This window comes from Camelina sativa, chromosome 20 (genome assembly GCF_000633955.1).
Source record: "Camelina sativa cultivar DH55 chromosome 20, Cs, whole genome shotgun sequence".
Taxonomy (NCBI): Eukaryota; Viridiplantae; Streptophyta; class Magnoliopsida; order Brassicales; family Brassicaceae; genus Camelina; species Camelina sativa.
In genome coordinates this window covers 1,897,093-1,911,206 of record NC_025704.1, presented here as the reverse complement: position 1 = coordinate 1,911,206, position 14,114 = coordinate 1,897,093, and the positions used below count along the sequence as shown (strand labels likewise).

The 14,114-nt window shown below is 32.4% G+C and overlaps 3 protein-coding genes across 3 annotated transcripts; 1 reads left to right on the top strand and 2 right to left on the bottom strand.

Annotated features, from left to right (window-relative positions):
* Positions 2,135–4,803, bottom strand: LOC104768675 (basic leucine zipper 6). The gene is made up of 5 exons (XM_010492703.2): positions 4,512–4,803; positions 3,411–3,968; positions 2,944–3,019; positions 2,705–2,831; positions 2,135–2,614 (listed from the first exon to the last, which is right to left on the bottom strand). The coding sequence occupies exons 2-5, from the start codon at positions 3,953–3,955 to the stop codon at positions 2,430–2,432; spliced, it is 933 nt and encodes a 310-aa protein (XP_010491005.1). The 5' UTR covers positions 3,956–3,968; positions 4,512–4,803; the 3' UTR covers positions 2,135–2,429.
* Positions 7,779–9,598, top strand: LOC104768674. The gene is made up of 7 exons (XM_010492701.2): positions 7,779–7,893; positions 8,055–8,166; positions 8,534–8,617; positions 8,731–8,770; positions 8,882–8,950; positions 9,053–9,162; positions 9,263–9,598. The coding sequence occupies exons 1-7, from the start codon at positions 7,863–7,865 to the stop codon at positions 9,399–9,401; spliced, it is 585 nt and encodes a 194-aa protein (XP_010491003.1). The 5' UTR covers positions 7,779–7,862; the 3' UTR covers positions 9,402–9,598.
* Positions 10,979–12,043, bottom strand: LOC104768673 (transcription repressor OFP13-like). The gene has a single exon (XM_010492700.2). It carries the CDS (start codon positions 11,888–11,890, stop codon positions 11,105–11,107), a length of 786 nt encoding a protein of 261 aa, XP_010491002.1. The 5' UTR covers positions 11,891–12,043; the 3' UTR covers positions 10,979–11,104.

Sequence of the window (14,114 nt, the reverse complement as noted above, 5' to 3'; positions counted from 1 at the left end):
AAGAAGAAAGAAAACAGAAGAAAAAAGTTATTTATCTCTTTATTGGTCCACTTTATTTTTTTAATAAATAATATGCATTTATTGGTCCACATTAATATGCATTTCATTTCTTATATTAACCCAGTGATTTATAAAAGAAATGTAATATACACATTAACATCCGACCAAAAAAAAAAATATACACATTAACAGGGCCGGCCCGAAGGCGTATGATGCCTAAAGCAAATTTCTGGTGCCCCTTGATCCCAAGTAATTTTTTTTCTTATAATTTCGCAAAAGATCACCAAAAATTCACTTGTATGAAACAAAATCGTATAAAAACATCAATACATCACTAGTTGACAAAAGAACAAAGGAGAACAAACAAAAAAATGTTTAGATGCTCTGAATATTTTTCTTTTCTTTAAACAGAAAAGGTTAACAAAGAAGAAATTGAGAAAATATGATTGTAGTCTCTCTTAAATTTGGAAGAAGAAGAGGAACCGTCAATTAACTTTGACAAAGTTAGGATTTTTTTGTTTGTTTACTAGTTCATGATGACATTAATATGCATTTTTATCTTAACATCAGACTTTTTTTCTTTTTCTAAATCAGACTTATATTATTAATAATTTAGTTTACAAAATGTACTTAAAATACTATTATAAATTGACGAAATGTTTCGGAAAAAAATGACAAAAAAAAAAGCAAACAATAAGGAAAATTAAGAAAAAAGATAAGAACAAAGTAAGCAAAACATAACATTTGGTTAATGAATAACTTATAATAACTAAAGAACATAACACAAAATAATAATAATATAACACAAAATAATAATAACATAACTTATAATTCTACAGGAAATGCATCCGAGAGTGGCTTGAGAACCATCACAGACCTCTCATTCTCATGCATAGGTGATAGGTTGATGAGCGCGAAGGTGGACGGACCTGAACTTCTAAATCACAATTGCATAAGGATGGCTGCAGACTTGCCCAATGTTGCGCCAAAAGGGAATCTCAACGCGGTCAAGTATCTTCTGTCGCCCGCAGAAGTGAAGAAAGACTGGGACGAATGTAGAATATGCCATGTCCTCCTCACCCACGGGTTTCAAGAGGATGATGAATGCGCACGGCTACCGCTATGCGATCACGTCTTTCATGGGATTAATATGCATTTTTATCTTAACATCAGACTCAGTCGTCTCACTTTCTGGTTCTCATGGCCATTTTCGCAGCTATATATGTGATCCTCTTGTTCATCGCTGCCTCATGCTACTTCGTCGGACGTCACAAAGCCAACAAGCCACGGGTTGTACCAGTCTCAGCCTCCACCCTTCAGCTTGCCGATTTGTCGTAGTAAGCCTTACCAATATGTCTTGATATATTATTGAAAGCTACCATGCGTCTAATAAGTCTCTTAAATTTGCTGAAGCGTCTACTATGTGTGTATGAACAGTTGCGTGATGTAGTCTAGTATGTGATGATAAATATAATGGGTTACCATCAGAACAAAGTTTCTGGTGTCAAAACTCTGTTTCACTGCAATGTAAAATATTTGTTAGCAAAAATATCATAAATCTTCTATTGTAATACAGTTTGCTTAAGCTATGATGTGTAATGTATGAGAGTTTGTATGATCTATAAGTGCTGATCAATGCTGATAGTGGCTTATTATCAAAACAGTGTTTGTTTTCTTTCCAAAGTCTGGTACCGCATTGGTAAGTCCTGATCAGAAGATCATAGTCAACGTTTAACACTGAAACAATATCATCAAGTATAACAGAACCAACTCTGGTCCAAGGACCTGACAATAAAAGAGAATCCTTCATTAATACAGTGGTGAAGGTTCTGATGTTGTTTTAATAAAAGAGAATCCTTAATTAAAACAAATAGTTTCGATCAATATAGTGGGATACTTTATACTCGCGTACCACGTGCATCACTTCGGGGCTAAAATTTCGTTTTCACACCTCTTTGTGTGCATAAAATTCATGTGAAAGCTTCTACTAAACTTTTATGATCCTTACTGACGTAATACGTTTTGCTCATAACAAATTCAGTAACGTTTTGGATCCTTGATTTGGTCTCTCTATTGGCTGTTTTACAAGGAAATCTCAGAATCCCAACATTCATCAAATTTAGATTTTTAGAACAACACCAGAAAATGAAGAATACTCATTCAGAGCCACCACAATTACTTCATGAACTACAACATCAGAACCGTTACATATAGTTTCCCCTAGAAACGTAACATCAGAACATTTTAGCTAAAATAGACTTCGTCCCATGCTTTCGACTCAGAATGTGGGGAAGCTTTAAGTGGAATGTTTTTATACTCCTAAATCATATTTATACAAATCGACAAAGATTTGTCCTTTTTTTCAAACAGAGAACTGTTAACTCCTGAATTCCTTTAAGCTACTTATTCTTGTGGAGGGTTTTTGTCTTTCAGTTGAGATTGAGTTTGGTCAGATCTAGCAAATTCCAGTCCAAGTGGGACGAAGCTGTCCTTGGAGCTACATTTGAACCAGCAGAAAATGATCTGACCAGCCTGTTATTGTTGTTATTGCTCCCTAAGTATCCCGGTCCACATTTCAATCTCTGAGCTTCCTTCTTCAGTAACTGATACTCACCTACAGAAATATTTGGTACAATCAGTAGACTGATCTCAAGCTGTGATCCAGAATCCTTGAATGTGTGGTTTAAATCATGTTTTTATTTACCTTCCCTTATGAGCTTGTCCTGCTTTAGTATTGCCATCTGCTGCTTCAACTGGCTATTCTCCAGGGACAGCGTTGCGCGTGTCTGAAGAAGTGAAGCCACTCTCACTGATAAATCAGCTTCCACTGTCTGCAAATCAAGATCTCTCATCGTAGTTTGTACATTGATCCATAACCAATACAGTGGAGGACCAGAACCAATTAGTTTTAAGAAAGCACACAAACTTGAATGGAACATATACCTGCAACATAGCTACCGTCCTTTCAAGTTCAGCAATGTACTGGAGCTTACGAACTCTCGAACGCTGTCCCGGGTTCCTGGCAGAGCAAAGGTTGAGATATATGAAGAACGAATCAACATATGACACAACAAGAACCAAACTGGACATTCTAAGACATTCTCGTGGACACACACACACACACACACACATATATCATGAACATAATTGCCAATAATCATAACAAACCCCATCATCAAAGCCAGGTGTAAACCAGAGATAGGTAAGTTCCTATTCATTTCTTCCTCTCACTAACAACCTAGAACTAGATACAGAGGTACCACACGAGAGCTCAGGGACTAAACTTGAAACATGAATATTAGTAACATTAACTGATACAGAATACTCTTAAGGGACCAAGCTTGTCAATTTCTATACAATAAACTAATGATGCTAGATAATATTGCCTTAGAAGATTAATGTTCTCTCACCTTTTAGCATTTGGTATGCCCATTGAACTGCAAGCATTGTCACCAACAGATGAAAAATCTATCCCTTTCACTGTATCATCCAAGTTCTGAGGAGGTTTCTGAGAACCATAATCCGAAAAGGCGGAAGCAATAGGGTTGTTAGAGAAGCTTGAGTTGTTCCTAGCTCTTGGCGAGTTGGGACCATATACACAAGCAGACTCCAACTCCCCACAAGCTTCAGAAGTCAAACTTTCTTCATCCTCACTTTGGTTAAAACCAGAAAAGCTAGCTGAGATGTCTCCCAAAAGAACAACAGAGTCGCTAGCAGAGCGGCGCAGGGGACCTCCACCTCCAGTGAGCATCATCCCATCAGTTTTCTCAGAGAGCAACTCATCAAGCCAAGCAGGTTGATCCTCAAGCCTTGAATCTTGAGTAGAAGAAGACTTGTATTGACCAATGTATGATTCAATAGGTGAGGAAGAAGAGTAAAACGTATCTGCAACCGGATTCAAAGATAGCTTCTTTGGAATCGGGCAACGAGGAGGAAGCTGAGCAGGCCTTGACATGATTCAGAAACTCCTATAAAACAAAAAAAAAAAGCAACAATTCAAAAACCTTTATTAGAGAATAGTATGTAGTATATATAGTAAACAAGCTGTTCCAATTAACATCAACCAAAAGAAGCTATAGAAGCAATGAAAAGTTTCAGCTATGCCAAATTTTAAAGCTTTTCGATTAGTCTCAGCTATCAAACAGAAACCTCAATCACAGAAGAAGAAGAAGAAAAAAACCAAACTTTAATTAGTAAAAAAAACAAAATTTGTGAAATCCGACAAGCATTCTTGTTCTAACCCCACACGACAAAACAGTGAAAGGAACAAAAACAAAAACACAAATTTAAAGGAGAAGAAGAACAACGAATCAATGAAACAGTTATATTACCCAAAACCCCATTACATAAACGACATTGAAATCAGAGAAAGAAAAAAAAAAAAACCCTCAAAATCTAGAGTGTTGGTTCTTTGAATCGAATAATTTAAGAGTCAGTCATAAGGAATCAAAAGAGAGCCCAAGTATTAAACTTTTGAATAGTCGTCGAGAGTTTTATTACTATTAGATTACCTCGAGGAAAGAACAATATAATCGCGGCGAAGATAAAAAAGAGTGAGAGACAGAGACGAGGAGGAAGAGGAGGAGGCGAGGAGCAATGCGGAGTAAAAGAGAGCGAAACGAGAATGTAGGAGAAGCAATAAGGGTAATTAATTAGTCAGTAAAGCTCCCAAGTTGCAAACAAAATAAAATAAAAAGGAGGAGAATTTATTCGTTTGGCTTTTATTTTTAATTTGCTCTCACAGCTGAGCTGAGAGCTGCCCTGCGTATGTTAGGAATCATGAATGAATGTATAAAACCCCAATTGGGTGGAGAAGGAGGAGGCGTACGTACGGACGGCTCTTTTGGGCCCTTTTGTGGGTTTTTATTTCTTTGGTTCGGTCAAGTAAATCTGACCCATCCCCATCCGTACTTTTTTTTTATTTTTTAATTGTTCTGTTTTGTGTGTTTCACATTGATTACGACGATATTGGCTTTTCTTTATTTTTTGACATTTATTATTAGTCAAGAACGTTCGGGAAGAATCAATGAGTCAAGAAGATTTGAGTGTCTTGTTTATATCAATTATAGATCATCTCAACTTGGTGTTTTTAAGTCTATATGAATATGTCAGTCAAACACATTAATTTCCAAATTGTTATGGTTCAATTCATTAGTATTTTTTTTGGTATGAATAATGATGATCCGAAAATATTTACAATTACTCAATGAGGTCCTCTTTTTTGGCTTTTTCCAATATCGGGTCAAAGATTTAAGTTTTAACAAATTAGTAGACTTGACCAATTAAAAAAAAAAAATGAAACAGCTGTGAGTTGTTTGTGTGTTCGGAACCAAAAGAAAAACTAAAACAGCTGTGCTGCAATATACAGTAATAATATTCCAGCACTCGTTTAGTTTACGCAAAGTTTGAGATCTTTTGTGTGAATTGTGATCTCATTTCTATTAATTCTGTTGAGTATTTTAAAGCATGAAAATGAAAGTAATGATGCAGAAAAAGAAAAGAAGTTGTCACCTTATAGTTAACGCATTCTTTATCGTAGATACGAAATGTATGCCAATTATTATTCATTCATTGATCTTTGCTTGGAATCTACAAAGTTGCACATTTAATTCAACTCACACGTGTGTGTGTTTGTACAGAAATTAAATAGCACCAGTTACATTTTGTCAACATTGTAATACTATTTCATTATGTTTTTGACAGTGTAATTATTATTTTTTTTTTTTTTGTAGAAAATCTCTATTTACAATTATTTATTAAAAAATAGTTGAAATTCTTTTAACCATAGTAGTTAGAGCAATGTTTTAAAAAGAGACACCTTTACCAAATTCATATATTTTCACAATCCAATCTAGTTGAAAACAAATTAATTGCAGAAAGATTTGAAAAATTGAACTTTGGCCTAAGAAAAAACCTTTAGTACAGTTTGGTCATTGATGCAATTCAAAGGATTATAAACACTTTAATCTTGTGATTAGTTCTCCTTGCGAGTTGTCACTCATATTCTTCTAATCAGGTTACTAGGAGATATTTCGTACGGTATAGCACGAAAAAAATTATAATAGTATAATCATAAAAATTATTGATATATTTATTTTAGAAAGTTATTTTGTTGAAATAATATTTATTTTAAATATTGTCATTATTCTGTAAATCTTTATATATCTTTTTGAATAATAATTATTTTAGAATATTATAGTATTTAAGTTTGTTTGATGTATATTACAGTTTTATATTGTTGGTTTGTTGTATTTGCATCATTATTTTGTGAAATATTAATTTTAATATTATAATTTTGAGCAAATCAAATTTATTAATTTATCAACCACATAAATTTGGTTTTACCAATCCGCCAATGTGAAAAATTAAAATACACTTTTTTCATAGATTTTGAGTAACAATATGTTTTCATTTTAAAAAATTCAAATCACAACATATGCAGAAAAAATTCCACATATTTATTAATCATAAGTATCCTACTATATTAATTGAGAAGTACAAATATGAAACTAACCTTAAAATGTGTAAAAAATTACATTCAATTGCCATTAGAAAAAATTAATTAAGCTTAATTAACTAATTTAAATAAATATAATTAATTAAAAATAAAAAACACTCACAGATCAAATATTAAAAAATCTAAAAAAATATTTTCTCTCTCTAACAAATTATGGACGAAATTACTAATTATTTTTTTAAAAATATATATAAACCAATCAGAATTTTAAAAACTAAGATTTTATATCCAAGTATACAATACAATTATTTTTAATAACTAAATTATAATTCTCCTATCATCTTTATTTTATTTTATTTACAAATTTTGTGGAATTTTCATATAATACTTATAATTAATAAAATGCATATTTTTTTTTGCATATGTTGTGATTTGAATTTTTAAAAACGAAAATATATTACTCAATGTATGAAAATGTGTGTTTTAATTTCCACATCGGCGGGTTGGTAAAACTAAATTTATATAAATGATAATTTAATATTTTTTATTTGCTCACAATTATAATATTAAAATTACTATTTTATATTTCATAAAATAATGATGCAAATACAACAAATAAACAATATAAAAATGTAATAATACATCAAAAATAAAACACTATAATATTCTAAAATAATAAGTATTCAAATAGACTAATAGGTTTACATAACAATTCAAAATAAATATTATCTCATATATTTTTTTTTAAATAAAACAATAATTTTTATTATTATATTATAAATTTTTTAAAAATGTTGATCCGTGCTTTAAGCACGAGATATATCCTAGTTATATGGTAATTCAAAATCATTTGTAAATAAAATAAAATAAATATGAGAGAAGAATCATAATTTAAAATCTTAACAAAATCTTCGAAATCTAGTTATTAAAAATAATCATATTGTCTACTTAGATATAAAATCTTAGTTTTTGAAAGTTTGATTGCTTTATATATTTTTAGTAATTTTCATTCATAATTAATTATATATATATATATATATATATATATTTTTTTTTTTTTTTCTTTAACTAATAATTATTTAAAATAAGATTTTACACTTTATAAGATTAATTTTATTTGTAATTCTAATTAATAGTAGGATATCCAAATTACTTAGTTTATTATTTTGATGATATCTAAATCAGGGACCACGTGTTTGATTTTTCTCCGTAGGAATAATAATAATCAACGGTTTGAGAAAAAAAAGAAGTAAAAAAGTACATGGAGAAGATTGTGCCACGTGGAAGGCTAATAAACCACGGATCCATTTTCATCTCTCCCTCCTTTCACTCAGAGCTTCAATTTCGTTTTGCATTTGTTCATCTCTCTCGATCGTCTCTTTCCAGGAAAAAAATCTCTACATCCATGGAGAAACAACACCAGAACCCGAATCCAGGTTCGTTTTTTTTTCTTGTACGATCTGATTTATTTTGATGGTCTGTGTTGTGGATTACGATGAGTGATGAGGAAGCCTCTTCATCTTCTTCTTCGATTTTTTTTTTTTTTTAGTGATGATAATGATGATGATCCTTGTTTTCCTTTTCTTCCGGTTTTAAGATAAATCTGAAGCGGTTAGGGATCCGGCATGGGAATGCGAAGGCAAAGGAGCTTGTGAATTGAACGCGAATAGGCGATTCGCTGATAAGATCATGCCTCATCTTCTCAACTTGTGAGTCATGCATCATCTCCTTTTAGGCTTAGTTTCCAAATTTTGCTTTTCGTTTGTTTCAATTTAGGATTATTAATTTAACTGGATATGTTTTGTTCTTATTTCGGTGAATCATGTTTTTTTACATAAGCTCTCTTGTCAATTGTCATCCATGTGATTGTAATTGTCTAGCAAAAGAGTGTAATTTTAAGTGCTTGCTTACTTACTTACTTATTACTCTTAGTTGTTCCTTGCTTCTCAGGCTTCATAATCGATTTAGGGTAGATCACAAGTTTGTTGTTGTCCATACATACACATGACACATCGCTCTGTAAATTGTACTTATGAAGGTTCTGATTATTTGACTCGAGTTTTAATCTTGATTTAGGTATGGGTCTTGCGCAAAAGCCAACGATTTTGACATGTATGCACCAAATGCTTCGTTTGAAGACCCTTTAACGCATGCTCAAGGGTTTGTAATCATCTTCCAATTATGTCTTCTTTCTTACAAATTGCAGAGATCATCTTCTTCTTTTTTCCCTCACTTTGATATTTCAATTTTTTGTGACCCTTGGCTTCTTTCAGAGTGAAGCAAATCAAATCAGCATTTTATTCACTCTCTAAGGTTTATGTCAAACTCTCCTTCCCTCTCACTTCATTGTTAACTATTATAATGATGATGGAACTATATCTCCTTGCAAAGAATCAGTATCTCACATCATGTTTTTCCTTACAGGTGTTTGGTGAGTCGAAGATAGTTGAATACCACATTCAAGAAAGTGAACTCGCTCCTGGAAAGAAAGAGGTTAGTTAGACTCCTCTGATCTTTACTACTATAACATGATCTTATGGTTCCTTTTTTCATTATCTAAACTAAAAGAAACATTTCTTTGGGGGAAAAAAATAGATACTAATTGACAACAAACAACAATACAAACTCATGGGAAGAAACATAGATATGATCTCTCTTATTAAACTCTATGTCGAGAACGGGAAGATTGTGCGACATGAAGACTGGTAAGATACAACCTGCTTTCTCAAAACCGCTAATTTGTCATAGCTTATCTTGTTGTATCAGTTTCATTGTCTAAACTTGTTGGTGAATATAATGTATAAGGTGGGACAAGAAACCTCTGAGGAACAGAGAGACGGTTAGCTTCCCGTTAGTAGGACGGGCAATGGAGATGGGTCGAAGAGGCTTGATGCTAGCCACTCATGCCATGATGGGTTTTGGTAAAGATCCTGACTCACATTGAACAAAGGAAATACAAACACATCATCATATATCGTAGCGCCTCGAATCTGAGGAACTCCTATCAGTTTGGTTTTTGTGATACTTGTAACATGTTAATTGATTTGGTGAATTTTAGTTTGGTATGGTCGGTCAATAACGAATTTTGAATGGAAAGATTTTGTAGTTGAACCAACCTGAACCATACTGATTTTGGTTATAGCCTTTGGGTTTGTTTTCTCCTAAATCAAAATAAACCGACGTGGGGCCGAATCGAAGAACCTTCCTCAAATGGGCCTTTACTGTCAAAATCTCAAGTGTCCAATTTTTATCATTTTTTTGTCTCGTTCTGGACGTAATGTATGTACCTGTATTTGGGCCCCTATTTAAAAATTAAAGAGTGGTTTTTTTGTAAGTAGAAACAAAAAAAACTCTGTGAAAGAAACTGTTTACTTTTCCATTTTTATAAGTTTTGTGTTTTTATTTTTCACATATTTGATTATACTTTTTCTACATTTTGAAAAGAAAAAGAAAAATAACCCCAAAGTTTATAGATAGATCGAGATGTATCTGAGGACCAGCCTGCCAGCCCTATGTATACGTAGGTGAAAATTTGAGAAATATAAGATGCTACATAAGTATATAATAATAATGTAATGTAAAATTTCACCCAAAGAAATAATAATGTAAAGAAAAAAAACATTAAACGTCGTCGTCTAGGTTGGTCCCAAAATTAAATGTAGAGCAATAAATGAAAAGAGATAAGAGAGAAGTAGGTCTATGATGTTTTGGGATTCACAGGGTCTGTGTGTATGTGTGTGTGACCACTGACCACACCCACCATTGCTCATCTCATGTGTTACTCAATTCACTTCACAATACAAAAATACAAATTACAAATCTCATTTTGTGTGTTTACATTTCAATATTCAAACGTTGCTATGGACCAACATTCTCTTTTTAATGTACCCTCGTATTTGCAATATCTTTATCTTTTTTTATACAACAACAAAAGAAATTGAAATTGAAATCTCATAAGTCATAACAATAGCTATTATATATATACACATAAACTAACTAGGAGTATTTCTAATATGCTTATTTTCAAGATACAGCAATAGCACCACTCTAGCATGGATCATGGATATATATAAACAAAGTAAAGCATTTCTGCTAAAAAAATCTAACGTGATGATACTTTTCTTAAGTGTCAAATCAAAAGTAGATGACATGTTAAATCATATCATTAAAACACAATTTACATTAATGTACGAAATATCCGACCGTGATATATACATAATCTAGTAGTTTATGTGAAGTCTTGTTTTTTATTTCACCATCCAAGTACCAAACTACCAATCATATATTTGAAACAAAAAAAGTTAATACTATTACTAAATATTTTCTCCTTTTAATACTACAGTATGTTCTTAAAAAGCATATAGTATATAATTTATTTTTGTTTTTTCCTATTTCAGGGGGAACTCTTATACAAAATTTATCTGAATCTGTTGGTAAACTTTGTTGAGTTTCTCGCGGTTAATCTGATTTTTTACGGTGAAAATAGTGTTAGCTTATGAGTTAAATAAATCGACAATAATGGATCTAAAAATATATATATTTAATCCTCTAATTAGTTTTTACATAATCCAAAAAAGGTTAATTAATCTAAAATAAAACGAGATTAGACAAAACAAAAAATTAAAACTGAATCTTTTATTTGTTTTTTTAACAGCTCCGTCTCTCTACCTCTTCAATCTCCGTTTGACCTTGAGAATATAACGGCGAAGACGGCAAAGAAGAAACGGCGGTTGAGTAACGAGCCGAATCCGATATCGACGCCGACGTAGTTCCAGCACCGGAATCAGAGAGTCCGGAGAGAAGATCGACGAAAGCACTAACGATTACGCCGTGGCTCTTCTTCCCATTCATCCTCAAGTACCACGCAAGCATCGACTCCAAGCTATCCCAATCTTTAGCTAACTCGCCGTGACTCATCACCATCTCTTCCATCGATCTCCGAAAATCACCGTACGGATCCTCAGATTCCATCGCCACGGCGACGCTTATCTCCTCGATCGGCGGCGTGAAAACACCGTCTCGATCATCATCGACTCTCACCGCCGCAACCACCTTCTTCTTCGAATTGAGATCAGACTCTTCGAGAATCGAGCTCGTGACACCCGGATCGAAGAACAAACGCTCCGATCTAACGACGCCACGAACGACCATCTCTAGAGATTCAGCGTCGAGGTCTTGATCCGACTCGGTGGAGTGACTCGCTGTCTCGGATGAGTTTGTGAACCAAGAAACAGGGGTCTCCGCTTCTAATACGGAAGAGTCTCCGCCGTTGTTGTGGTCGAAGAAAACAGAGTTGACAGTCTTGATCATGTCGTCTCCGACACGAAACGAAAGCGTTTTGGCATTGTTGTAACAGAGAGGAACAGAGAGTAAACCTCCGGCTCCGGATTTGAATAGAGAAGAGAGCTTCATCATCTTCTTTGTCTTCCCCATTTTGAGGTACAAAGATTTTGTTTGGTTGAGTTTGTGAGGTTTGGTAATAAATGGGAGAGGGAAGGGTGAAGAAGGAGTTGGAGGGAAGAAGAAGAAGAAGAGACTGGTGGGTCTGGTCTACTCTCTCTCATGTGTCTCCTCTCTTTATTTATTTATTTTTGTTATTTTATTTTTTAATGTTAAATATTTATTTATTATAAAGTTTCTGTTAAAAAGTCTTAAACTAAAAAATTATGATGATTGAAGTTGATAGTTTGTTTTGTTTTGTGGTTAACTTTTTCGATTCGTTTCTGTTCAACCGAGATTTTTAATAGTAATTTCCAATATATGTATTTGCTACAATCCAATTCTACTTTTTGGCTTTTGTTTGATCTAAAATAATTCATAAGCTTTATATAACATGTTTTTTTATTATTATATTATTTTTCAAATTATTGAGGAAATTATAATATTTTCTTGTTTTATTTACATCACACACACATATACATTGGCGAATTTGATAATGAATGATGAAAAGTGGTACGATTATGCGTGTGTTTGGAGTTTGGACAATAGTTATATTATCATTGGTAATCTTTCTTGTCCCTCGATCGGTTGAGACACACTTTACATGAAAGAACCAACTTTTTACAAATTTAAAAGAAAAAAAAAATCAATCTTGTGTGACGAAAGCACTCATTTAGTTATTTACTTAAAGTTTTACATAAACACATTATTAGCTCGATGGGTTTGTTTTGGAGAGGTTAGTTTTGAACTAACAAAAAAATTCATGCAAACAATGGCTCTATAGGAATTTTTTTTTTTTTTTTTTGTCTTTGGTATATGAATTGAAGATGACAATATTATACTCATGAGTCATGAGCAAGTATGAGTTATAGTGGTGGTGAAAACACAGCAGTAGCATTCAATTTGGTTGGAAGACAAACGAAAAAATAAATAAAAAATATTAAATGTAGGGATACACACATACATAAAAATGTTAGTCCCGAGCCAATGACAAAGCAGTGTGCAGAACACAAAGCATTAAAAACGGTTGCTTACAATAAAATATTGCAGAAATAAAATAACAAATCCCAACAAAATATATAAATAATTTATATATATATGTAAAGGTTGATTGACGGTACTACATTCTTGTCAATTGGCTCGTCTTGTCAAATCTTCTTCTCATTTTTTTAATTTACTCTCTCTTTACGACTTTAAGAACTAAATTTATGCTAATATTCTTGGTCAACATGTTATTTATATTTCATTAAAAGATGTTTATATTATTGATTATTCAATTATCTCTGCAACTTTTTAACTTGGTGAATTTCTTTCTTACTTACTATAGGTAAAAATAAGAAATAAAAGGATATGATCCATCAAGGTTGAAACAAGAATGTAAGGAAGAAGGTGATTCTGAAAAAGTGTCCTTGAAGAAGAATAATCAATACATTCTAGAGTTGCAGAGATTTTAAAGTGAAAGTAGAAAAAAGTTTTAAACAGAGTCAATCTGATGTTGAACCCCCATTGTTGTGAAAATAAGTGCATCATTATTTTCTCGTACATTTTTAACTTTATTTACCAACACCTTCACTTATTTTGTCTTTTGCAACTTTTCTTCTTGTTTTGCCTTAATTTGCGTAAGATATTGGGTAAACCTTTTCGGGACAAATATAGGAAAAATAGAAGAAGAAGAAGAAGAAGAAAAGAAAACTATAGATTTGATGTGAGATTTTGTGTGCAAAACTCATGTGAGGAATTTAAAGAGAGGGCACCGTTGAATCACGCATATATTAATTGTTCATTGCCATCTTCTATTACTACTCTACTAGATCTTTATGGGACCAAATTTAATTTACCAAAATTCAGTATATTTCCCACTCTTAACTTTATGATCCATTAAATTATGTTTCGGCAGTTATTTGAATAATCTACAGTGTTTATGATAGACTATTCAACTTGTTACAATTGAAAATATATAATAGAAAAATAATCTACAGTGCTCTTACAACTTTTATGTTTAATTTTTTCAACAATGTTTTTGTCATATTATAATTTTGAATTCGCTCAGTAGTTATACAGTTGATTTAAAAAAAAATTACTGTACTTTTTACTTGATTTTATCAAGCTGCTTATAATTTAATTAAACCATGAACATACCTGTTATTATCCGTTTGCTAAAGACCGATTTTATACTATAATTATTTCTCGATTCTCCTTTTTTTTTTTTTTTTTTTTT

What these genes read in the sequence shown, in the direction of transcription:
- LOC104768673 (XM_010492700.2), bottom strand. Translation starts at nt 11,890, where the DNA reads ATGGGGAAGACAAAGAAGATGATGAAGCTCTCTTCTCTATTCAAATCC.
- LOC104768674 (XM_010492701.2), top strand. Translation starts at nt 7,863, where the DNA reads ATGGAGAAACAACACCAGAACCCGAATCCAG. An exon ending in ATGCCTCATCTTCTCAACTT is followed by an intron (nt 8,167 to 8,533) that starts GTGAGTCATGCA and finishes ATCTTGATTTAG; the next exon opens with GTATGGGTCTTGCGCAAAAG. An exon ending in ATTGTGCGACATGAAGACTG is followed by an intron (nt 9,163 to 9,262) that starts GTAAGATACAAC and finishes ATAATGTATAAG; the next exon opens with GTGGGACAAGAAACCTCTGA.
- LOC104768675 (XM_010492703.2), bottom strand. Translation starts at nt 3,955, where the DNA reads ATGTCAAGGCCTGCTCAGCTTCCTCCTCGTTGCCCGATTCCAAAGAAG. An exon ending in GGCATACCAAATGCTAAAAG is followed by an intron (nt 3,020 to 3,410) that starts GTGAGAGAACAT and finishes TTGCTCTGCCAG; the next exon opens with GAACCCGGGACAGCGTTCGA. An exon ending in GGACAAGCTCATAAGGGAAG is followed by an intron (nt 2,615 to 2,704) that starts GTAAATAAAAAC and finishes ATATTTCTGTAG; the next exon opens with GTGAGTATCAGTTACTGAAG.